Below are 26,173 nucleotides of genomic sequence, written 5' to 3'. Positions count from 1 at the left end.
CTGGTTATGCCGACTTTTGTCGTATTTTATTTCGCTTGCCATTATTTTTTCTTCCTCTTGGATATTTGAATTGCGTTAATTAAATTATCGCTGGTTTATAAAAATTGCTATTCGAACCGTGGCTTGGAAGGGGGACAACGTGGTTTTGTCCCCCCCTTCTGAATCGTCGCATAAACGTTGCATTCTGCATGCGAAATCAGGCAGTTATACAAAAACTCGATTGGTTATTTGTTCGCTGCGCTGATTTGCGGTGGATGAAACGAAGGAAATATTTCATTAACTCTTTTCTTAGTCACGAAGTAGTTTATTTTAACGCATCGGAAATATTAACAAGAGGCCATTGCCTCCGCAGTGAGTTGCCAGTGTGGTACGTGACGAATTATCCAGATATAATCAGTTTGGTTTTTGATTTAAAATGGTCATAGCGTACGACTTACCCGGTAAGCAATTCTTCCCCAATCACCATGACAAATTCCTCGAAGTACAAAACATACTTATTATATTAAATCGCTTACCACTATTATCAGCCATAAAAAAATAAATGTTTGGTTTTGTCATGTTGTTAGAAACGCACACGATAGCAAATAGATAATAGACATTCTCACAATCATTCAAAATAAATTGCTTTAGGTGTACAGAGGGATGCAAAACGTTATACACTGTCTCTCGCCATTAGATAAATATTTATACCATTCTACATATTACAACAACCGATTAAAAGATTAGTTCAAAATTTTTTATTGCATTATTTAAAAAGAATGTGGCTTCTTGCTGGCAGGTTTGCAGTCGACTTTGCCAGGAAGTAACTCATTGCAAATGGATAGGCATACATATACCCACCCCAGCATGTGGCACCATTTAAAACATACTTAACATCCACTCTTAGCACTTAATTCATATAGTTTGCTATACTGCTATATTCATTAATAGTTTTGAAACAATAATTAGTTTTTACAAACTCATTAAGTTTCACTATACAGGTTCCAGATTTTGGATAATAATTAAGTACTCCCAATAACGAAAATAGGCAGGAGCACATATTTCTGGTATGAAGTCAAAACAGATTTACAAGGTAAAAAATTCTGAACAAAATAATTTATCATCAAGTATTCGGATTCCGATTTCTTATTTAACACGTTTTCTCTTTTTGATATTATTAAAATTTTTCGAAAATTAATTTAAGCATGTCATATTTAAAGACTAACACACATTTGGCACTACATTTATTGAATAAATCTTGTTACACTATGCATTTATTTTAATACATTGATCTCAAATTAACTAATTTCAAAATTTCTTTCCTCCTGAATTTTTCATTTTTTTTAAATTTTAGTTTAATTTTTTAGCAACAGTGTTATTCAGATTTGGACATATACGGGGTGCAAAAATGAATCTGTATCTCAATTAGCCACATTTTATTTAAGGGTATTTGAAATTGAACCAATATGCATTAGTAAAATGTTGCTCATTGATGAGATAGACAATATAAAAGTTAAGTTTTTGGAACGGTTATTCCTGTTAGAGTTTAAGTTGTTTTTGAAATATCGACACGAAAATTTGGATTCGGGGGTTTTTGGAGATGCTACATTTATTACAATAAATCACACGATTTCGAGATATTTTGGTTGTAGAATTTTATTCCAAGTCAAATGATTGGCTCAAAAACAGTTTATTAAGAATGGATCAGAAATGAACACACTCACATTGACATTAGCGTTAATAATTAAAAGATCTTTTAACGATATTTTAGAACAGAATAAAAAGATAATTGCAAGTGCAATGGATATTCAAAAATTGTTGCGTCCAGTATTATGCCCAATTCAAATTCTGAATAAAAGCATTCTTGCCGAAGAACCAATCAAAAAAAGAACAAATTCAAAAACAGTTTTTAGTAGCTCATATTTTGTGGATTTGAATGTATTAAAATGCAAATATCTCGAATAGAAAACTTGGAAATTATTACTCTGTAAAAGGTGATGAAATGATAATAACGAGGAAATGATGGCATGACATACTCAGATTATAAAGTGTGGGTGAAAAAATAGAATGTGAAAAACGCCCGATTCCAAGTTTTCATGTTGCTCTTTCAAAAACTGCCTTTGCCGTAGAAAAAGAACTATTTTGAGAACTAAACTTGAACACTCTATGTCTCACTAATAAGCATTATTTTACTGATGCTTAATATCATTATGTCCACAAGTTTAATCTACGATTGCTTTTTAGATCATATGTTGCGGACCACTCTGTATATGAAACGAATCTCGCGAATAAAAAATGCATGTCAATTAGAAAAAAAAATCATATGAAATTAATAAGGAAGTCTTGGCTGCGAAATTTATTGGCTAAATTAATTCTTGGTAAACCCCCTCAGATTAACATAATATGTAATTTAAGACCGCACCCAGCGTAGTATTGAAACATTTTTATATTGTGAAACATTGTTTTACTTACAAAAATGCTAGTTCTCACTGTAAGAAACAACTATCATAAACCATATTACGACATTTTAAAAAAAGCCCATATGTTGAGGTTAAAAAATATTCCACAGAGAACTGCAACAGTTTAATTCACAGCACTCTGAAAAGTGAATTCTGAATTCTCATTAAGACATGAAAATTTAAAGATTAAGTGATTGTTTATTAGTTCCCCAATCAAAAATTTAGAACTGCATTTAGTGCGCTGTTATTTATTATTTATTACATTTGAATTTTATAATTTTTAAGATTTGACCACAGTGGCGGCGCGCATAGGTCATTTCATTTATTTTCAGAATTAATAAATAAAAAAATTGAATGTCGAACAAACATTTTTTTATATTTCATGTTGGAGCCATAGATATTATTTTTATGATTTTATATTTTAATATTAACAGAAGTAGCGGTGGCGACCATGACAATGCCCAGTTTGTTTCAATTATTTCGCTTTGTAAAATTACTGTCATTAGTTCATAAAGTTTCGAGTTTTGTTATTACGCATTGAAAGTGAGTTTAAAAAGTGGCCTTCTGTGTATAAGGGTAAGATTTACTATTTAAAAAAAACATCCGTGTAATAGCAATGTATTAATAATAAGAAAAAAATAGTTTTTTTCACAGCCTTGTATATGGAAAGGTTTATTTTTTGAAGGAACAAAATTCATATGTTTTGCGATTTGTTCTGAATACGCTAAATTTAAGACAACCTGATGGCGACGAACATTATGATGAAATAGTGAAAATTATTAAACATTTTAGCTAAAATGTGGCAGGTTCAGTTTTTGAAAAAGGACAGAGTGGTTAAATGGGTTTATTGAATTTTCCGGTCAAGTTCAACACAAACAAGAGAAAGGAACAACGAAAGGTATACCTTTGACGCCTGGAGGCGATCTTGGCAATCAACGTAAAAAGCAAGATTACATTTGCTGCTAGAAAAAGTCTTAAAGAAGTTTCTGAATATTATCCGATAGAACAACCAAAATCAAAAATCAATATCAATATCCTCCCATGATGTCAAGCCTGTCTTGTTTTTTTTTTATCGATGCACGATTCACCAAAATCTCACATATTTTAATGCAAAAAGGGGCAAAGTGCCGAAATGCTAACATTTACCCAAACTGCAACAGTCCCCTTAAGGCTAAGGAGTATTATCCAAATGAAAATAACATTACAATAAATGACATATCTGCTGAGGTAAATCTCCAAGCTCTTGTAAATCAACATCAATAAAAATTCAAAGCTACCATTACGCAGCAACAATTGAGCAATGACGAAAATCATTCCACAACCGATTTTCTATTTGTATCGTTCCACTTCAAATCACAGCTGAAAATGGCAGCATTGTTTGGTTCTTAATTTACCTCGCAAGAGGCAACAGATCTATATGTCTCTCAGTGATGACAAGGATGTAGATAGTGATTAAATAAAAGTATTATTGTTACATAAATTTCTCTAGTAAAATAGTTTTATTATCATTTTGTTAATATTTGTTAAATGTTTTAGGTTGTTTCTTTTTTTCATTGTTCGAGTTAATTTTTACTATCAATTAATAATGCATGTAAAACTTCAGGATTCTAATAAATTCACTTCCAAAAAAGTACGAACTATAGTTTTTGTTTGAGTTCGATATAATAAAAAATAAACACCCAATGCATTTTTTTATTTTCTTATAAACAAATTACTTTCGTTTTAAACAATAATTTAAATCTTAAAGATATTATTTATTACCGCCTAAATTGGCGAAAATGGCCTATGCGCAGCGGTGGGAATTTTCAAATATTTCATTATCACTAGTAACTTTGTTCTTCGCATTGGTTGAAAGCGCGCATAACAGATGGCGCCCTGCTTTGTAGTAGTCACCGTGATGCTTACAAATGCAAGCGCACTCCTGTCTCAACTTTTGTTACCGAGGTTGTTCGGAAAACTCGCTCGCGCCTAGCAGTCAGTAACGAAATCGTCGTCGTTGTGGTGCAAACGCGTGATTACCGGCTCGACCTCCAAATACTCGGTTCCGTTTCCGAGAATCGCGCTCTCGTCTCCGATCGCTAAAAATAAATTCCGGCTAAGTTTTATTTGGATCCGAGCGCCAGTCGGTGGTATTATTGTGGGATATTGTGCGGGGTTCATCTGCCACGCGTCCAACAGTTGGCGGTACTGTAATTTTTCTGGTGAAAACATATATTTCATCGATCGGGATTATATATGCGAAGTACGAAATTATTATGACCTTGACAAATAATTGTATTGGATCTGGACATGTTTAAGGTGAGGCGTCAACGACGATCGCAATAAGTCTATATCAAGTTTGTACATAATATATTACGATATTCTTGTCGACTTAGGGTAACTATCCTAGAATTGAGTAAATCGTTTTTGAAATATGCTTAATTAAATCCATATTACTGTTAATACCAATACGGATTAGATTTCAATTAGTGAGTCACAATTCTCGTCTTTTCACGGTGGAAGAATGATCGACCTGTATGCTTTCCATAGGAATGTGCGTTTGCGACTATCAGTTTCAGTGTCGCGGTTAAATGCGAGGTTAAATATGTGACTATACTGCAAGATTATGCATTGTGTTAAAGATAGTAATGGGGTAAGAGCTACTGGGGCAGTTGTCCATTTTCATTAATATCCGGTAGTGTTTTTAGGCCCGCTAGACACGACGCAATTTCTGCATGTATTTTTATCAGACATAAATTGTTAAAAATAGTAATTTTTTTGTGGTAACTTTTTCCAGCAAAATATGCTTGATTATTTGGGTGGAATTTTGTGTTTTTTGGACACTTAATATAACCATAGAGTTCTTCGTATCTTTTTAATTAAGTTTATTAAAAAAATTATTTACCAGGCTTATAATAACTGCGGTTGTCTAAGCAAAATCCATAATCCCAAAATTTAAATCCAGAGGGATATTCGCTTGAAATGCTGAATAAAGTCCGGTATACTAAATAAATTAACTTTTGTATTATCTAAAATGATTTTTGAAGTACATTTTTTTAAAACAAATTGTCCATTGGCATTTTTTATGATAATATTTGGGAGGCGAAAATTTCATCGGAAATCATTAGACTTGGGATGAGGAATAAGCGTTCTGTCTAGGAGACTTGGCTTTGCCTAAGCCAGAAACTGTATTTAAATTGATTTTCCCATCCCAAGATTCTACAGTTGCTTCTGGAACGCTTTCTCCACTTGGATTTTTCGCGCCTGTATACCGTAGCTTTGAAAAAGTGGTATTAAATGAATTTTTTATAATATTATACTATTAACCGCCATCTTTCGTGATATAGGCTTTATTTAAATTTTTCCTTGAAGTTAGGTTAGGAATTATGTCTGTTTCGATAAAATAAAAAGTTGCAAAATTGCACAAAAGTGTAAGATGCAAAAAATCGAACGAAACTTACAATTATCCGAAGTTGTTGCATAATTCACTAAAAAATTACTAATTTAATCGATATTGAACAAACGAAATGGATCCTGTTTACTGGATTTCTCGACGCCGTCAGTTAGTTGAACCCTCGGTACATATTATGTATCTTAAGTAAACACTAATCAGTTGGCAAAATGCCAGCCGCAGAAAATATGTTTTTAGCATCTCTAAAAGCCTAATTTGCTATACTAAGTTATTTTCGCAGAGACTCGTATCCCAAGTCGATAAGATTATGCAGTTGAGGAATTATTTTATACCTGTGTGAAGTTAGAGTTTCGGATTGTTATTTTTTAGTGCTATTTAAAAAAATATCGGAAATGGAATCTGGTACTCTATTATCCAATATTTTCGTTTTAAAGAAATGGAGAGCCTATCTTGAACTTTGGTCAGCTACCTACTTTCTTTACTCGAGCAATCAATTTCATTATTGTTTTCTTTAAACTGAAAAGCCATTAGGGTTCATTCGGGCATGTACAATGGGACTTCACGCAGGTGCACTTCATTCGCGTCTCGTTTTGTCATCTCATGAGTAACTAACAACGCTTATTTTTATAAAGGACCAGAGAGAACTAAGTACACTTCCGTTAGACTAGAAAATTCAGTAGTCATGGATGAAAATGAAGAAGGTGTGTTACATTTTTTGATTTGTGATTTGGTTATTATTGCCAAGCATGCGTAGGAAAACATTTTGGTGCCTTTGTGATAGATAACGCTTGATTTGCGATTTTTGTTTTACATTCCTAAAACAGTTCGGTACTAGGTATCATAACACATCAAAATATTCTTCGATCACATTATGATGATTAGTTTTTGTATTCGCCCATTGTTATCGTTTCAAAAATAATTTGGCCGTAAACAAAGAAAGGCGTATCGAATAATAAAGATGATGGAGAAATCCATGTTTCAGATGTCCAGCCTCACCTACATTCTTTATTATAGGATTTTCTAGTAAATAATATAACAGAATAAACTTTGCAATTTTTGCAGTTAACCATTTTTTAATATAAATATGACACACCATGCACGTGGGTGTCAAATTATGGCCGGACACATTGTACAAGTTGCAACAATATACAGAACATACCAATGTATTACGCCTACGAGAAACTGTCTTTTCTTGATGTTATTGTTAAAGGGTTCCATGTTATAAAGATCGCACATTTTTTTATTATACTTTGATTACACGATGGACAGTTTTCCGTCAATTAGTTTTAATTTGTTTATTGGCTGCAAAGTTTAACAAAAGAAAGGTCAGCGCATTAAAAGTTTAGTTGGTCCGAGGGACAAGAAGTGACCCGGATATGTTAACACGCAAATTCAACGATAATGCACAATTATGATAAGCGAGCCGATAACACTATAGACTTATCACTTGCCGGTTTTGAATTTAAAAAGTGATTTATCGATGACAAATGATACCGTTAAAGTTCAAATGTAAACATTTTCTGAAATTCATAGTATAAATTGGAAAAACCCAAGACTAACCTAGTACAATTTCATTCATAAACCGCCGCGTGGAGTCCTAAGCAATTAACATTTTCATGTTTTTAGACGTGGTTTGTTTACATATAATTTGGGATTTTCACTACTAACTAACCTGGCTATTTTTTCGGTAGTGACAAAGTGCCACCTGCGCTCTCAAATCTTCGAAATACAACGTAATAATTTATTGTACGTGTCTGCTGGTACCGTAACTTAATATCGAAATTTGATGCTTTGCGGGACTTCATGCTTTGTTATGGCTACAGAACTTGTTTACGCTTTAGATGTAGATACAATTCATCCCAGCGAAAACAAAATAAATCATTTAAAGCAAATTTTCGGAACAAAACCCTTAAAATTTTAAACGAAATTACATATAGGTATAGTCCAGCACATAATAGACGGAAGGCCCTTTATCCCAAATAAACCGCGTTTATCAGTACATTTTTATTTTAGGAGTGTCAACACCTTACAAATTGTAAAATCATTTGGGCTTTGCGATTAGTGATGTTACAGTGATTATTTGTTATGTTTTCTGTACGAAATCGGATTTAAAAATAAACATATTGGCAAGCGTAGTCACATTAAAGAGACCCAACGATTTGTAGAACGGACCCAAAAATATTTAACTTAAAATCATCAATCATATCACTATGGAAAAATTTTTCGTCGAACTGCATTTTGAATGTACCTGTATCTAGAGGAAAAAGAATATCCATTTTACACTGTAGCTCGAGGGAAGGTTGTTTGCCAAACGCTTTGTTACGTTCAGGAAAATACATTAAAGACTAGACTGGACTAGTCTAGACCTTAGACTACCATCAAGACATGCAAGTGAACTTCTTGAGTAAAAAAATCTCTTATTCTGAATATGCCCCCAAACAGCGTTAATGCTGATTATCACAGCACTTTAGCTAAAAAAGTTCCAACGATCAACAGCAAAAAAGATGTATTCCAAGAGTTCCTTAATCACTATAGTCGGCATGACCTTTATTTTCAAGGCACTTATACAAAAAACATCTAGTTGGAGTTTTACGAAAAAAATCGCATGATAACCATTTCGTAGACGAGGCCATAAAAAATCCGGTAATATACCTCCTAGATTACGACCTTAGTACTGCGACTTGAATCATATAGAAATTATATATATATATATATATATATATATATATATATATATATATATATATATATATATATATATATATATATATATATATATATATATATATATATATATATATATATATATATATATATATATATATATATATATATATATATATATATGCCTAATTAAAAGCAAAGTGTGCCGCATTAGTATAAACCCCAAAAATGTACGCTCATGTAATTAATGTAATCAAAACTCAGTACGAATTAATTCCAGTAGAGTCTAGACCGGTCTGGATGGAGAGATATGTTTTTAACAGAAATATTCATCGTAGTAATAAAACATATGAATGCTTCTCAACTGCTGCACATGATAGTTACTTAATAATGATCAATGTTTGTTATTGTTTTTGCCATTTAAAACTTTAAATAAATTATGGCGAAAAAATTTTCTTTTGAAAATATCTTTCATTCCAGTTTATTATTATTTTTCTAGAAATTCTGAGAATGTCTTATAATTTTTCCACGTTACTTATAACTTTGTGGAAATTAAACAAAAAATGTTTATATAATTTTTGATGTATTAAATAAGCGGAGTTTATCTTTCCTTTTTTATTTATTTTAGATGTAAATTTTACAGTAGAAATATAAGAAGCAACATCGTCATCGTTTATATGCATTGTCACTGAAAGCAATTTATGTGAAATAATTTTAGAAACAGGTCAATTAATGAGCTGCGTTTGCCGAGTTATATATTATAGTATCTACGTGTATAAACACTAGATCAATAACTTTGGGAGACAATCGGTATTTTTGTTTGTTTTTGGTTTTACAATAATGTGATATGATAGGATGTGTAGATATCATATTTTTCTCAGACATTCCAGACATTCGTAGTAGCAATCTAATTTTAGCGATGAATGAACCCCGTTCTGGCAAGTGTTGGCTGTGTAGGTTTTTCAGACATTTTTACAAGTCGTACCCATGCAAAATTTCGGTTTATTCATTATCTATTGTTTTCGTTTTTAATGATAAAATGATACCGGAATTATCGTTACAAAAAAAAAACATTACTTAGTAATTATCGCGACCTTAGATACAGGTACATGAAAAATATCGTTTTATGTTCTATGATCTCGTAATGCACTTAGTAATATTACTTACATTGTAAACAGTAATTAAAATTTTCACATAGAATACTGTTAATAATTTTTAAAAAATTATACCTACATCGTCCGGTGAAAAACAACAACCTAAGTAACTAATTCAAGTATTATAACAATATTCAATCATTTATTGTTACCGGAAATCTACAATGTTAGCAAAACTATTGTGTATAGTTTCATATATAACTTTTTAGAAAACATTTCCAAACCATACATAAAACCGTTTTAACCAAGTAAAATTAGACGTTTGTTATTAAATGGATAATGTGAATTAAATGTGCAGCCTGTAATGATTGAAAGTTCATATAAGTAAACATGGGCTCGTTATTTTAGTTATTGTTTCTAAATATTTAATTCTTGTAATATTGTACGGTAAATCAAAAATGTCTAAAATAAATTATGTACACTATCGGACAAAAGTAGAGCAACAAACATATTTTTTAGTATTTTTTAAATAAAAAAAAAATTTGGTTCATATTTTTTGCTAGTTATGATAAAATACTTTCTTTGCATAGCAAGTAAGTTTTCACAACATTTTGTGTGTACCGTAAGTTAGTTGGTAAAAGCTAAATATTAATTAATATAAAATTTGACGAAAATGAAGGCGACAAAAATAAAGCAACAAATTGTATTTAACAGTGTTTTATTTTTTTTTTTTCAAAAAGTTGTATTTAATAGTATTGTATTGTATTCTATTTAAAAAAAACATTAAACACACATTTTAGTACAATCATAATAATTAAAATTATGCCTTAATAATTTATAGAATATCCATTATTGAGAATTACCTGCTGGCAACTGCGCGGCATTGACTTTATCAACTTTTGAGTGACATTTTCTGGAAGATTTGTCCAAACTTAATTTTATCTATCAACGATTGTTTATTTGGAAACATTTGTGTACGAATGCAACGTTCTACTTCTTCCCAGAGATTTTCAATTGGGTTAAGGTCTGGCGACTGTGCCGGCCACTGCAAAACTCTAAGATTGTTTTCTGCAAACCACTGTTGAACGAGTTGTGAAGAGTATTTTGGATCATTGTCCTGTTGGAAAATAAAACGTAACGCCATTTCCCACTCTGCATAAGGGAGCATAACATTTTGCATAATCTCCCTATAAACAAATCGATCCATTGTCTCATTAATGAAGTGTATAGGACCTATTCCATTCCATGAGAAACATCCCTATAAACAAACACTGCCTTTACCATGTTTAATTGTAGGTGTTACGTACTTAGGGTTAAACCTTGTATTAATTGGTCGCCTCACACGTCGCATTCCATCAGAATTGAATATTTTATATCGCGTTTCATCGCTGAATAGAACTTTTTTCCAGTCATTGATGGTCCAGTTTAAATGCCGCCGTGCAAACGCCAACCTTGCTGCTCTGTTTCTTGCTATGCCAAGCGTAATTTCTGGAATTTCGGCAATTATTCGAGGTGCGGGCTTCGAAGGATCTTGTTAAGCAATTCTTTTAATGCGCCTGTCACTCAAAACCGTTGTTTTTTTTGGGTCTTCCGGATTTCCGCAATTTTTTTAAGTGTCCCTCTGTCATTATACGATGAAATTATTCTAGATACGCTGTACCGAGGTAACTTAAACTGTCTTGAATCAGCTTGATTGGTACCTTCCATAAATGCACTTACTACTCTTTGCTTTAGGTATTTTGAAATTGGAATTCCTCTTGGCATAACTAGTCCTGCACACAAATGGTTAACTTAGCACAAAATAAACCCAACACGAGTTATTTTTGCATTTACTTTTACTAAAAGCGTCTTTTTGAACAAATTTTAGAAATGTTGCTCTATTTTTGACGCGTCGCTAATACACATTTAAAACTAATATCAAAATAAATTCTTTTGTTTTGTTTGTGATCATCAGTATATCATAGCCTACTTTAATGACCTCAAATGTATTGTATTTGTATACAATACCTTGCATGTATAATCATAATGTTGGGACTTGTGTTAAATATATCTTATTTTTGAAGATGTTGCTCTACTTTTGTCTGATAGTGTATATGTAGAAATTAAAATAATTGTAAATAGGTAAATAAAATGAAATATATTTCGAGAACGATTAGCAATGTTATGCAACGTTGAAAAGGTTATGGTTTTTGTGTCAATAAATAACATAGGTACTCAAATATAGGCTATTTCAGAAAAGTGTAGAGTAACAAAATGGAAAATTTCATCCAATTATTTTTGATTCTTCTCTTGAAAATCCAATACTAATAAATATTACAGGATGATAGTTACTAATACTAATAAATATGGCAGGATGATAGTTACTTCATAACTAGAAAACTTCTATAGGTTAATTTAAAAATGAATATTTTGCCTGGGAAAAGCATAACCGTTAAGCACTGGAACGAGATGAAATTGTTGGCTGAGAACAAAAATATTTATGACGTATAAAGAGTACCGAAGAGAGCTGAAAATCTTTCATTATGATGAGTGATATATAGTATCAGAAATGTAGCAAGACAAAAATATAACTAGTGCTCGCCAAGTTTTCAAGGAAAGCCTGCCAACGATGATCAGGGCACCTTAAGAAAAAGTGAAGAAAGTAAGAATCACTAAGAGGAATTTCTAAACGATGGTTTGCTAGCCTTTCAATGGTGCCAATTGATGTTCCAGCTAGCAAAAACATGAGAAAATGTGCGATCTTGAATTCTTGAACGATTGGATCGTCGAATATTAAATTATAACATCAGATGACAGTTCCTCATCTCATTTGTTGTATACATAATGCCTATTTTTTCATTCGGTAAAATAATAAAAAATTTTCCTTGCTACGAGTATTTTACCGGGACCTCTTTGGCAAACCGTTTGCAATATTGGTGAAGGGATAACAATAGGCACAACACATTGACTCATACACTCAAAAGAAAGAATATTGCAATAAAACAAAGTGACCGAAATATTTATTGGGTGTTTTATTAGTTTTTCTGAAATAAACTTGGTCTCACATATCCATAACTTTTTTAAAAGCATTGTGCTTAAAAAAAATATACAGAAGGTTGTAATCTTATTTGAAATCTTATCTGAGAAATCGAATGTTATATATACTGTATAGATATATAGAATGTTTTGAGTTGGCTAGATTTTTTCTTGCTTGTGTCCTCTTTGTCGATTGCATTAACTTTTCACGCTTGTTTATTTATACCCGATATTTGTACTTTTTAGGTATTTTTTTTTTACTTTTACCCTCTCTTTTTATTTAGAATTTCTGAAAAGTCGTTCGGCTGGTTCGTATGATTCGGGATCCCATCTAAGTGATGTCAGTAAGTATTCTAGTTTTTTTTTTTTGGACAAAAACTACTGAAACATTAGTTTCGTTTAGCTAAAACTATTTGCAGTTTATACAGCCGAAGCAACGCGCATGAAATGATGACAAAATATATATTGAAAATACTCCGTGTATCCCGAGATGTTTGTTTTGCTCTGCGATCAAAACTTGTATCAATCCAGCACAACTGGAATTTCAGAAAAAACATCTCTCTCTCTATATGTAAATCATTTTTGTGCTAAATTCTTAAAACTTGGTCATTTAGTCCATGATTCTAGTTTATTGCCTAGGAAAACCTGACAAAGTCAGCAAAATGATGTTTTTTTAAAATTGACAAGAACCCAAAGCTTACCAATTAATTAAATTAAAATTTTTAGGTTTATAGGTTGTGGTTAACTTTTGCTCCATTCCTCGTTTATAATAAACTTTTGACCTTAGAGGTTGGCCTGAAATAGTTTGTTTATATTTTGATTAACGCCAAATATCTAAAGGAATATATTCTAAAATTATGTTTTTTATTTTTTTATTTTTTAAACATCAGTATCACTCAAATAAGGTCAATACGTTTTCTGCGCTGTTATAAATTCAACACTTTGTACGGAAATTTCATGTTTTTGATAAGAAACAAATCAATATTTACACATACTGCACTCATCGATTAGAATAATTTGGTTTTAATTGTATTTTTATCATTATATATGATTTATTTTTTGTTTTGAGAATTACGTAGACACTAATTAATATTGCAAAATGGCAAATTTTTGAAGTTGAAAGTTGTCTCAACACCGTCATTTTTGTAATTTAACGTTAATCCGACCTTCAAGCGCCAATTATCAAAAATCAATTAAGTATATCGGTGATATTTTATAATTATTTATACCGGGTGTTTCATTTGAACTATATTGTGTATACAGTATAACCTTGATAATCCTAAACGCTGGGACACGTATAGATGGCTATGCAGTCGTAGGTGACTTTAGTTTTGGAACGTTTCAAGACGAGTAAACGCCTTTGGCAGCGTTTTTGGACCTTTAAAAGGCATTTGGTACAATTGGTTATCAGAAACTACCAGATAAACTTCACGCGAGATATTAGAGTCTTAATTATACATTGCATATGTTTCCTTAATTTATAATTTAATTTAAATAAAATAAATAACACTAGCATACATACACCCATGCTGGATAATACTGAGTATTGTCACATACATTTCAGGCGACCACACAAGGTAACTTAGTCTCAACTCCTTTTCCATCTTTTTTATTTAATTTAGAGAAAAAAATGTGGAACTTTGTTCTGTCATTTTAAACACTGAACGCACGATTCGGATTATCAAGATTGCTCCGCATTATGCCTTAGAGTCTTAGGCTCTAAGGCTTAGAGCGTTCGTTGGTCGGATTAGTGGAGATGCGAATCAACGCATGTTCGGATTTTCAAGGTTGTATTGTATTCCGTTTTCGTCGTAAGTACCTATACGTTTATCAAAATCAAAAACTACCTACTAATTATCAATAAACTATTGTTTTCTAACTTTTAGGTGAAACTATCAAAAAAGTGACGTAAAAAATGTCATTTTCCATCATATTTAATAAAGTACCAAAATATAATTTCAAATTTTAAGTCACAATTGCCAATGGACATCTCTGCCTCTTTGAATCACCCTTTGAATTACCGAGTCGCTGTTGATAAAACCCCAGTTATAATTAATGATAAGAAGATATTAAATTAAGCATTAAGCGAATCACTGAGATAGGTGATACATTAGGACTTTACTTGCCTTATTAATAAATATCTGATGCTAGCGATATATTTATATACCCACCTAAAAATACACATGGCGGTGTCCACTGAATCGCGGTGTTTCCAGCGTATACGATCTGCTACCTTTTATGTTCTAATCAGATTTAAATGCGTCGCAAAATTCTTACTTGCTGCTGTTTCGATTTACCTGATAAATTAAAATTCCAGTTGAAGTTATTAAAGAAACTGATCCGTGCTTTACGGAGTCAAACGCTAGAAGCCGATTCAACCAATCAGCGGGACCGCATAAGATAGGACCAATGTATGCCGAGATGCCTGCGCCAGCTGTCCCCCAACCAAGTATTAGCATTAAGAAAAGCCAAATTCACGTAAAGGTGAGACGGTCTACTTTGAACCAGACACTTACATGTTTTTAATTAAAGCGTCAAATTTGTTGTTTAAAATTATTTTCGTGAAAAAGTGGAACTATTGGACATATTTTTCTATAGTAAAATTTTTAAATTACATTTATTATTGTCGAGTTGAATCCGTAAGTATCAAAAACAGCTCGACATCAAATAAAATTTTAATCATGGTCGACGAAACTTGTCATTTTCTAGTGACTTTCTTTGTACTAATGTCAAGGAGCGCACTTAAGGAAGACTCAAAGATTCCAATACTTTAATTTTTTTGGTATGTCACAACATTTTCATCGTCACACACTAATAACAAAATTATTCAAAAAATTAGTTCTATTCTAATTAGTGACATTCAGTTCCCGTATTTGGCCAGAGAACTTAACACAAGGAACCTCTACGCATTAAAACTTTAGTTGGTCCAAACTTTCAACAGCCTGAGGGGGGAAACCACCTAGGAAATAGTTTTCTTCCTACAGGGAAATGCCAGGAAATATTTGGTAATATATGTAAAATTACCAAATTATGCTCTAATATGTTTAAATTTAAAAGTCCAATAAGGGTTGTACCCTTTTTTTACCATAGGAGTATAAGCAACTATTTTAATAAATTTATGGTAAATCGGTAAAAACCTATGTGAAAATATTAAAACTTGTGCCTCAATGAATATAAAATGAACTAAACATTTTTTCCGGGCGTAAAATTAAATTTAATAAAATAGAATGGGTAATTTTTCTGTATATATAACTATAATACCCGGTATTCCAATAAGGGCAATAGCGGCGCTGTCGCAAGTGTCCGCAACTACATTGACAACTTGAAGAAATCAAATTTCTTCAAATTCATAAATCTTAGAGGATTTCAAATAAAAGATAAGTTTCAGTTTACCACATCAATGAAAAATTGGCACCAATATTATTATTTTAGGTGCAATTTTTTTAATACATTTTTACATTTTTGTATTCTCTATAAAATTAAAAATTCAAGTTGTAGAGGTTGGCCAATCGAAAAGCTGTGAAAACCAATGAAATAATTTTTCTCCACCAAAAATACGTTTGTCCATTAGAAATACTATTGAAGCGAAAGTTATTAAGAGCTCTTTTTATCCCTTGCTCCCGGATCAACCACCCTTTGAAATTTAATTTTAATGCCTTTATTTTAGTGCTTGAATTGTTACATTTGGAGCATAACTACGTTTTCAGAATATTGGAAATTTGAAAATTTATACTTTTAACTTTACCACCTTTAAAACGGCTTATATCTGCCTATCTTACATTTTGATGAATTCCAAGAACCTTAAATTTCGGCAGAAATATCAAAAATGTCATTTCCAAATAAAACTAGAGATACGCTTAGATGATAGCTCACTGAAAAGTATATCGTATCGTATAAGTATCGATAATTGAATTCAGATTTTTTGACCCTATCGAGTTTAGCTCCTCCTAACAACGGGTGAAAGTGGGTTAATTTTTGCTAAAAAAGAATAGAATTTCTTCTACAGTTTTGGTTTAATAGACCATTAGACGAAATTCTAGTCAAATTTTAAACTTTTATCCAGAAAAAACTCTGGTGGTATTGACCAATTAAGGAGAAAACGAAACTTGCGAGATCTAGAGGCTTAAATGTGCAAATGCCGTAATTTAATCTTTTTTCTTATATTATTGTTATGTTATTTATTCGAATGGTATAATAATAGTTTGTATTTAAATTAATTTTTGTCAATCGTTTAGAGTTATTGAAAGAAATAATAGTGTTTTTAAAATCAATTGATATCTATCTATATTTATTTAGTAAAAAAAATTAGGTCAGATTTTTCAAAGAAATATCCACGGGCTACTGTAATACTTTTACAAACCTTCTGGATTCCAACTGTTTCGCCAGTCATCCTGTTGGTTTCTTCAGAGCTTGACTAAAGCTGAAGAAGCCAACAAATGGCGAAACGTTAGCAAGTTCGACTCAACAAAAACCGACGCAGAAGGAATCCAAAAGTTTTGTAAAAAGTATTAGGTCAGATTCTTCATACAAAAAGCGAGACTAAAAATATTAAATTAAATAGTTAAGCAATAGGAAAAATACGGAGAAATAGGAAAATATTTAGGTAATACAGGAAAATATAGAGAAATACTAGGAAATATGGGGAAATGTAGGAAAGTATCTTGAAAATTGTTCCCTATGGGATTGGGGAATTGAACAATTAAAGTTTTTCTAATTAAAATAATAAATTTAAATACGTATTTTTAATGTCTGCCTCAAAATTAATTATTTTTGGCACTCTGGTCATTTATTAAAAAAGGTTTTATCTTATTTTTAGATCATAGAGCAACCTGCCTCGAAGGCCTTACGGTTTCGATATGTCTGTGAGGGGAGGTCAGCTGGCTCAATTCCCGGAGCTAGTAGCACTCCTGAAAACAAAACCTACCCCGAAATTCAGGTGGTTGGTTACCAAGGACGAGCTGTGGTGGTAGTGTCTTGTGTTACCAAAGATGCCCCATACAAGTTAGTAATTTACGTAATATTATGCTTTAATTGTATTAAGTGAAACTTAAAAGAGATAATTTCAGATTCTTGTTTCATTGAAATTTCGCTATCTGGATGTACTCCGTCCTTTAGTTAGTTTTACATAAAAAGCGCCGCGGCAATAAAATAGCGTAATTATATAGAAACTGGTTTTAAGTATTTCTAAATAAACATACAGTTTATTATCAAAACAAAATGGTAATGTTTCATTTCTTGAAATCCCAAGATGACATTGAATGCGCTATATATGAACCATCGGTTTTTAGTTTTTTATTATGTGTTTAAGCAAAAAAAGGTGAATATGAGCGGCAAACATCAGATCCAAAAAAAAAACTGTATTTACTCATTTAGAACTGAATATGTAATTTTGATCACGTTTTTCTTGAAACTTTCTTGAACCTTCTTCAAAATTGAGACATAAATATGCATTTAACGTTGTTGCGCCACTTTTATAGTTTGTTGAATTTTTAATTTGTCTTATGCATTCCAACAAGGCTACATGACAACTAATCATTCGTAAAATGAGTATAAACCGGCAGCAAAAAAAAGATTTATGCATGCTTTGATTTCCATATTTGTGGGGGATAGTTTTGGTTAGTTTTTCAGGATTTTCATAATGTTCAGGCAATCACGTTCTACGCTTGGAAATGTCAAAACTGTGGGACTAACCAAAACTGATGTGAGGATGATAGGAACTGATTGATTAATATTTAGAAACAGAAACTTCCTGAAACAGCTGACGTCTCCTCTGATACGCCAAAATTTTTACGCAATAAAATGCGCGCATATGCGTTTAGGATATGATTGTATCTTTGTTTTGATTAACAGGGGCCTATTTTTAACTTACCTCGTATTTTTAACAATATAATAGTGAATTTTAGTACCTATGCAAAATTTAAAAACGTCAATGGCAATGTCAATGTAACATAAATAAGAAAATTACAGAAATTCGTTTTTATTTATTTTTTAGTTTTTAAAGCATGGTTTCCAGATCGTTTTTAATTTTTATCCAAATGTTTTTTGCCGAACTTTGGCAATTCTGCACAACAGAATTTATTGCTTCCCTCATTCACTAATTAATTTTTTGAATGATTGGGGCAAGACAGTAATGATAAAGTTCTAAAAATACATATTTTAATTAAGTTCCGATTCCAATAAAACAGAATAAGTAATTGTATAGTATTGAAATAGGTTTTAGTTAGTGTTAATCAATTGCGAGATACAGATTTGATTTTTGTCTCATATAGGGCTCACCCTCATAGCTTAGTGGGACGCGAGGGATGCAAAAGAGGCGTTTGCACTCTTGAAATCCCACCCGATACAATGAGGGTACAGTTTTCGAATTTAGGTATACAGTGTGTGAAGAAAAGAGACATCGAAGAGGCTCTTAGGCAGAGGGAGGAAATTAGGGTGGATCCTTTTCGACGTAAGTATTTCTTCCATGTTTAACATTGACGCAATAAAATTTCCCGATCACTTGGTCGAATCTCATATCAAACTTCAAATTTTTCAGAGGGCTACAGCCATCGAAACCAACCTACCTCGATAGATCTCAATGCTGTTCGGTTATGTTTCCAAGTATTCCTAGAGGGCGACACACCCAATAAGTTTAATGTCCCGCTTGCCCCCATAGTCAGCGAAGTCATTTACGACAAAAAGGCCATGTCTGATCTCACAATAGTAAAGCTGTCTGACTGCGTTAGCTTCGTAGATGGAGGACGCAAGGACATGATTCTTCTTTGCGAAAAGGTCAGCACCCCAATTTTGTTTTTAAAGTGCTGGTAAAAGTATGTCTTAAATTGCTTGGTTTAATGATATTGAAGCATTTGTTGACTTTAATTTACCCATACTCGGCCGCAAATTCGTCGTCCATAAAAACAACCTTTATCACTTGTGATGTTAATTTCTTTACTCGAAAGCGAGATCGGATACAAAAACAATTCAAGAGTCAAAGAAGTTGTATATTTACATCTCTTTTACAATGCTACTCGTTAAGATACGTTCCGGGACGTCACTGGACTTCACAAATCTAGTTGTATCAAACTTAACCATTTCGGGACGTACATTTATGTGAACCTTTTTCTATGACGAATGTTTTTCGAAACATCCAGTATAATTCGGGTAACGTTACGACATCCGTAGGTGGCGAAAGAAGATATTCAAATCCGTTTTTATGAAGAGAAAGAAGGGAAGGTCGTGTGGGAAGGACTTGCCGATTTTCAGCCATCCCAGGTTCACAAGCAGACAGCCATTTGGTTCAGGACACCCCGGTATCGTACGTTGGACGTGACGGAACCCGTTAGAGTGCTTATTCAGCTGAGGAGACCGTCGGATGGCGCCACCAGCGAACCGTTACCGTTCGAGTTGTTGCCTTTGGACGCAGGTAGGTCCCCGTACTGGTCATTCAAACGCAACATGGCCAAAAAGGCGAACTATCAACTCTTCAACAATATTCTGAACAACGACGCGAAACTGGTAGCCAAAAGGCAGCTGAGTAATCCAAGCGAAAGTAAATTAGAGATCACGGACGCCAACAGCAACGTGGTTGACACGTCCGATGAGATAAAGAAGAGCAAGAAAGACGAAAATACGGTATCCGCGGATAGAGACGACATATTGAACAACAACGATTCCGAAGAAAAATCGTTCAACGAACTGATCAATCAGGTCGCGGAGTTGGACGAGATTTATTCCGACGCGCACGCGAAATTGTCGCAGGAAGCGACAAATATGGAAGTCGTGGAACGTCGAGAGTCGTTTGACGACGCGAAAACCTACTCGAGCCTGCAACTGGCTTTTAAAAATCCGCTGATCAATATGAATCACAAAAGTCTTCCTCCAAAACCGTCCTCAATCGCTGACGTACATCAAGTCGCGATGGACAATGCTTTGCCCCCTTTACCTCCAAAACGCACCAAAAAAATCGAGACTTATATAGGGGGCTCAATGTCGAGTATACCCGGAAAGCAAGGGGCGGGGTCTCTAGTCCGTAGTAATTCGGGCAGCGTCGGTAGGTCGCAATCGTTTAATTTGCAACGCCCGAAATCGCAGGGCGATCTTCTGCCGCCGGGAAAAGGGCTTCCTCCGGTGCCGCACGCTTGCTCTACGTTGCCAAACCCAAAAAAGCGAGGTTTTTTCTCGAAACTGTTTGGACGAAAAAGTAAAACGCCCGGTGCGTCTCGCGAAGCTAGCGTCACGCCATCTTTTCATAGTACCAAATCGCTAGCGGTCGACAGTAGCTTAGCGAAAAGTTCGGGCAACTTATCCACCCACTCTAGCAATAGCGTGCGAATACCGTTAAAAGACAGTCCTCCTCGTGGTGATCTTATGGGACCTATCGCGTTGAATTTGGATGAGGACATAGATATGCACTTGGATCTAACAGAGGCTGAAAACTACGCTTTATATACTGCGATGGCCCCGCACGCTACTCAAAGCGAATTCGACGAGTTTAGTTGCTATTACGCCCCCGTGGAAGGTGGCAAGTTGTTGACTAGTGCTGAAGTTGCCTCGAGGATCAGTTAAAATATGCACCCGGTCGTATTTATGTAGTAAGTATCGCATACCTGGTTATCTACTACGATTGGTGCATAACTCCTGAAAATTTAAATTTTCCAAAAAAACATAGCCAACCTTTTTTTAATCAGGTGACCGCAGTGTTATGTATACGTGATGATTGATGATAATACGAAAAAACATGATAACCAGTTTGCGATACTGAGTAATCTTTTATAACAAAACTATTTTTTCGTAGTTTTTTTAAATGTGTGTTTATGTTTTAGTATCGAGTGTAAGCGAAAAGCATAACAAACGAAAGAGAGCCAAAATTGATGATCCCAGTCAAATTTTAAGGCAAATCGCTCAACACGAGAGTAAGTCTGATATTTATATTCATTATGGCTTTCTTTTATTGGTGGTGGTATACCAGTTGACAAGGTTTAAGAACTGAAACCTTGTGAAATAGGTATTTTCTGATAAATATGTCGAAGTTATGAATTTCGACGTTATGTTTCTATTTATGCCTTGCCCGGGGCTTGTTATCACTTTCATTTTATTCACCTTTGTGTATTGCAGACATCAAGTGAATACTGAAACCTTATGGTATTTGGCGAAAATGAATATCCAACAATTTGCGGTTACATCATAAAAAAATATTTTATTTCACTTTAAAGTTATAAAATTGAGGAAGTCAATAAGATCATGATAATAAATGTCTATAGACGCCACTTCTAAGAAGTTTCATGTACATAAGAGTTTAAAAAACTTTTCAAATATAATTTGATCATTGATGACTGTAGGTTAATGTTTCCGTCAGTTGTACAAAAAAAGGTAGCTAAAAACCATAAAATTTAACCATTAACCATTTAAGCTATGTTATTTTTAGACAAAAAGTTTAATTAAATTTTAAAAAAAAATTACCTTTTCATTTCATGAAAAAATTATCTTTAGCGAGATAAAATAATTATATGCTACAAATGCAGCTAGTTTCATGTTATTTATAAAATAATATAAAATATTTACAAAGGAAATTTTTTATTTTCCTCATATGACCGATGACTCCTCAATAAATTGAATACTCAGATCTTCATCTTAGTAGTTTACTTCTTATATATCTACCATAATAGCTTTAAAGGAATTTGTTACTTAAATAAATTAAATATTTCAAAAATTGTTTGTTATAATTTTTTATAAAAGTTTTTGCCTTAATTATTATTTTGATTAATAGATTTAATGGAATTTGTTACTTTAATAAATTAAGTCGTTCACAAATTGTTATTATTTTTTATAAGATTAACACCATAATGTGATATATTCATTTGTTGTTTTTATGGAGAATATGGGTAGTCGCAATTCCTATGTTATCCACTTGCGTAATTTACATTATTTTGAAAAGTCTATAGTGTGTTGTTAATTAGGAAAGTTTTTAATAGAATGTTAAATTTGTGGTTTGTAAGTTTTTGTAATACTTGCTTTTTGTAAAATTCAAATATATGGTTGCATTTTCCTTTAAAAATTTGTTTTCTCCCTCTTTTTGTGTCTCGGCTAAATTTGCAGTGAATCAGGAAGTGAACTTTCAGAAAAAAGGTATGATATCAAAGTTGCATGCTTTTTGTTTTTGAGTTTTCGTAGAACTAAATTTAAGCTTTACAACTTTGGCTTTTATAACTTTAAGAGGAATTTTAAATTACTTAAGCAATAAAGATTTTTGTAAAAGTAATCGTACTGTGACAAGGTTTTGCAATAAATGGTTGGGAGGGATTATCAAAATAATAAATACAAGTTAAAGTTCTACCGAAGCTAACAATTTTGAAATTCTTAAAAAGAATTTAAAATTCTGATGCTGATCTATTTGAAAGTTTATTTTTATTGGGGTTGAATCTTAAGTGTCTACAATATCATTGAAGCATGTTTTTCATTGATTTTCTTACACTAAAAATTCTTTTTTATTCAAAAAATTACACCTCAATAACCCAAACACCACACCAATCGGAGCTTGCTCGTTTTGCTTATTTATTTGTTAGAGCTTTGTATTGCAAGAACTTTGGTTTTACTTATTTTTAATTATAGACAATCTGGTTTTCCATTCTATGCAACAGTCTGTTAATTTTAACAACACACTTTATTTTATATTCATGGAATTCTTCATTTAGTATTCTAAGTACTTTATTCCACTTTTAGAGATGACTCAGCAGCATATGGCTTTGCCAATGATTAATCCAATAAAGAAAGAACCCCAGGGTAAGTGTTAAATGCAAATGTCTAATAATTTTCATTAAAACAATCATATACAACTTGCAGAGGCTTATGGCGGCCAAATTTATGGTACACTGAGTCCAAATTATACACCAAGCCCTGGAGTGTCTCCACAATATGTGCCCAATCCCATTGACGCTCCTCTGCAATCGCCGGATATGAATTGCCAATATCAACCAAACATCCACTACAACATATTGCAACGTGAGTTTTTTTTCTTCTATTTTTCTTTATCACATATCTGTAACCCACTTGCAGCAGTACGTGTAGAGGGCGGATCTAATAACTGGAATTTTCCCACACCCAATATAGATCTCCTTTCCCAGATTCCGTCAACTTCCGCTACCTTGGGAAATGCGCAGAATCAAGGATTCATAATGAATCTCGACACGCAGCAAGTTAACTCTGCCGAATTGGCTTGTACCATCGCCGAAATGGACATTCTGAATCCTTTGCCCGACATATCAGGTCTGTCCATGTCCGATGTGCAAGTTTCTGAGGTTGGTCAGGATGGAAATATGACTGACAGTCTAACGAGATTGACCAATGAACGAGCTGGTCAGTTGTTGGATAATATCTCATATCCAGGCAATTAGGATGTAATTGAAATTCCCCGATTTGAAATTCAATTATAGATGCGTTAAATGCGATATGGTTGGAACCTAAAATATAGACGCTACCTGTGCTATTATCTGAAGTAAAGTGTTAACTTAGAAGTAGTTTATAAACTTCTATGACAACTGGACAACCTACTATTGGATGGGTAATTCTTTACTCAGGTGCATGAAAGGCACCAATAGTTGTTACCATTTAAGTTTCAATATGGTTGATCAAAAATAACTGTTACTTTCCAACTATAGAAAGCAAATTATTATCCAAATTGGATCGACCATGTGCATTTCTGGCCCCAATTTTTGGAGCTGGTCTTTTTATGGTCCTTATAAAATAATAAATAATTTGACATGGTTTTTGTGATATTGTATCTAAATCTTATCACTCAGAATCACATATTGTGTTTTCTGGTGTTGGAGCACATTTAACAATTTATGAAGGTAGTTCATTGACAAGCAAAATGCAGCAACTTGATATTTTTTCACATGTGTTAATAGTGATATTCTTTAAATTAGAAAAATGTAAAAAATGATTTTATTCACTTTTTTTCTACAAACACTCTGTTTCTTAAAAAGGTTTAAAAGTTTATTTAGTAATAGTTCATCCTATATTTTACACAGTGTGTGAGAGGGATTTTGTTAATAAGAAAAGGTAACTGTGATGCTTTGAGTTTGAAAAACTCTGCATGTTAATGGTACTAAATTAGTTGGTTTCTTGGCGTTACTCCGTAAAAATCGACCACTAAGTTTAAGTTATTTGCCTAAAAAATTTGTGGACTGTTGTGGACATCGCTTGTTATACAGTCAATCCTATAATATACATACATATTTGGCAAATTAATTTTTGTTAAAATAATAAATTCATTTTTTTAAATTTTGACTGGAAAATGTTGAAAGCTACTTATTGTGTCTCATTAAAATTGGTAATAGAAAAAAAGCCCCGATCGCGCGCGCTTTGCAATTCGCTGGAAGCAAATTTTGATGCTTTAAAAATAAGTATAAAGATTTATATATAATCTTCTGTGGAAAACATATTCGTACATTTTGATTTGAAAATAAATTCATTTTTAATGTCTTTTTCCCTTAAATTATATGCATATCCAAATCAGTCAGTCGAATTGTTTTTTTTTGGATATGGCACTTTTTGATATACACAAATTGTAAAAAATGTACCAGCACTGTAATGTCAGCAAGCAATTACTTCCAAAAGGTGTCTTGCTCTTCAACACAATGGAACAGTTATACGACCTCTTTATACCTATATCCAGTCCAATATAATAACACTTGGATGTTATATATTATATATTTCCAGGATATCCAGGATTGTTTAGAGATATAGGCCTATAATATTTAGAATATGCTGAATATATTTGTTTAGAGATGTTAGTAATTAAAAAGCAATGAACATTACATCATGAGATCTGTGATTAAATTTTTTTTTTGTTATTTTTATAAATATTTGTTTTTAGTTTTGTACATGTTATTGTAAAGTAAATATTAAAAGTTACGTTAATCTATAAATAAAATTCAAAGTAACACCGCGTTACATTGTTAATTATTATCCACATGCAAATCCTTCATATTTTATGGTGTCAAAAAAAAACAATTGAATTCATACTTAATATAAAATTTTTTCGTCGTAAAAACTGCCCCACCTCCATGGGGCACAGGAAGAGGGCCATGCCTTTCGGTTGCGTGACTTGTAATTATATAATAATATGGGCCTAGGATGATAAAAATCGGGATGCCTCACGCGGCAATGACATTTTGCTAGCGAAGGAAATAATTTTCCGCGCATGACTAAATTTCTCACACTAATTCCTGCACTTTGCTCCATTTTGTTTCTAAACAGCAATCTCCATACTTAACTAGAACATGCTAGTGTAAGAACGCTAGATCTAAATTAAACTGTTGAATTGACCAATTATCAGCTACCATGTTCGTTGTTGAATGCCTCTAGTTCTTATCGGTTGCTTCAAAAGTTTCGGTGTTTTCGACATGGCGGGGCGTTTATATATTCAGCGACTATATGGTTTTGAGTGCGTGAGTGTTATCGTTTAGCCACAAATCGTTTTTTTTTTATTCTCGGTCCAAAAACCACGCACTTCTAATTTACAGAAAGGTGATATTGTATATGCGACAGTATGCTACAAATTAAAAAAGTGAAAAAAATGGCATAAGTCA

General features: G+C 32.8%; 1 protein-coding gene and 1 long non-coding RNA gene across 10 annotated transcripts; one reads left to right on the top strand and one right to left on the bottom strand.

The window, feature by feature from the left end:
- The first annotated feature begins 215 nt into the window (after positions 1 to 215).
- Positions 216 to 25,532, top strand: LOC132705638 (embryonic polarity protein dorsal-like). 9 transcript variants are annotated; one of them, XM_060676371.1, is made up of 11 exons: positions 216 to 440; positions 12,887 to 12,946; positions 14,920 to 15,086; positions 17,419 to 17,603; positions 18,872 to 19,050; positions 19,138 to 19,373; positions 19,767 to 20,007; positions 21,407 to 21,496; positions 23,304 to 23,363; positions 23,424 to 23,582; positions 23,640 to 25,532. In XM_060676371.1, exons 1-11 carry the CDS (start codon positions 416 to 418, stop codon positions 23,972 to 23,974), a joined length of 1,737 nt encoding a protein of 578 aa, XP_060532354.1. In that variant the 5' UTR covers positions 216 to 415; the 3' UTR covers positions 23,975 to 25,532. The 9 variants fall into 9 exon arrangements, 3 of the variants coding, with proteins under 3 accessions (XP_060532354.1, XP_060532353.1, XP_060532355.1); XM_060676370.1 differs by having other exon boundaries at positions 23,637 to 25,529; XM_060676372.1 differs by having other exon boundaries at positions 23,705 to 23,925.
- Positions 24,800 to 26,132, bottom strand: LOC132705642 (uncharacterized). Its single transcript, XR_009619482.1, has 2 exons — positions 25,925 to 26,132; positions 24,800 to 25,857 (listed from the first exon to the last, which is right to left on the bottom strand). It is a non-coding gene; the product is annotated as an uncharacterized LOC132705642 (long non-coding RNA).
- Between the last annotated feature and the right edge of the window lie 41 nt (positions 26,133 to 26,173).

This window comes from Cylas formicarius, unplaced genomic scaffold, assembly GCF_029955315.1.
Source record: "Cylas formicarius isolate icCylForm1 unplaced genomic scaffold, icCylForm1.1 PGA_scaffold_7__23_contigs__length_41026272, whole genome shotgun sequence".
Taxonomy (NCBI): Eukaryota; Metazoa; Arthropoda; class Insecta; order Coleoptera; family Brentidae; genus Cylas; species Cylas formicarius.
The sequence above is the reverse complement of the archived record's forward strand: the minus strand, read 5'-3'. Positions and strand labels throughout refer to the sequence as shown.

Coding starts and splice junctions, on each gene's coding strand:
- LOC132705638 (XM_060676370.1), top strand. CDS start 416: ATGGTCATAGCGTACGACTTACCCG. Junction 17,604..18,871: donor ACCAAAGATGCCCCATACAA/GTTAGTAATTTA, acceptor TGTCTCATATAG/GGCTCACCCTCATAGCTTAG. Junction 23,583..23,636: donor CCACTACAACATATTGCAAC/GTGAGTTTTTTT, acceptor ACCCACTTGCAG/CAGTACGTGTAGAGGGCGGA.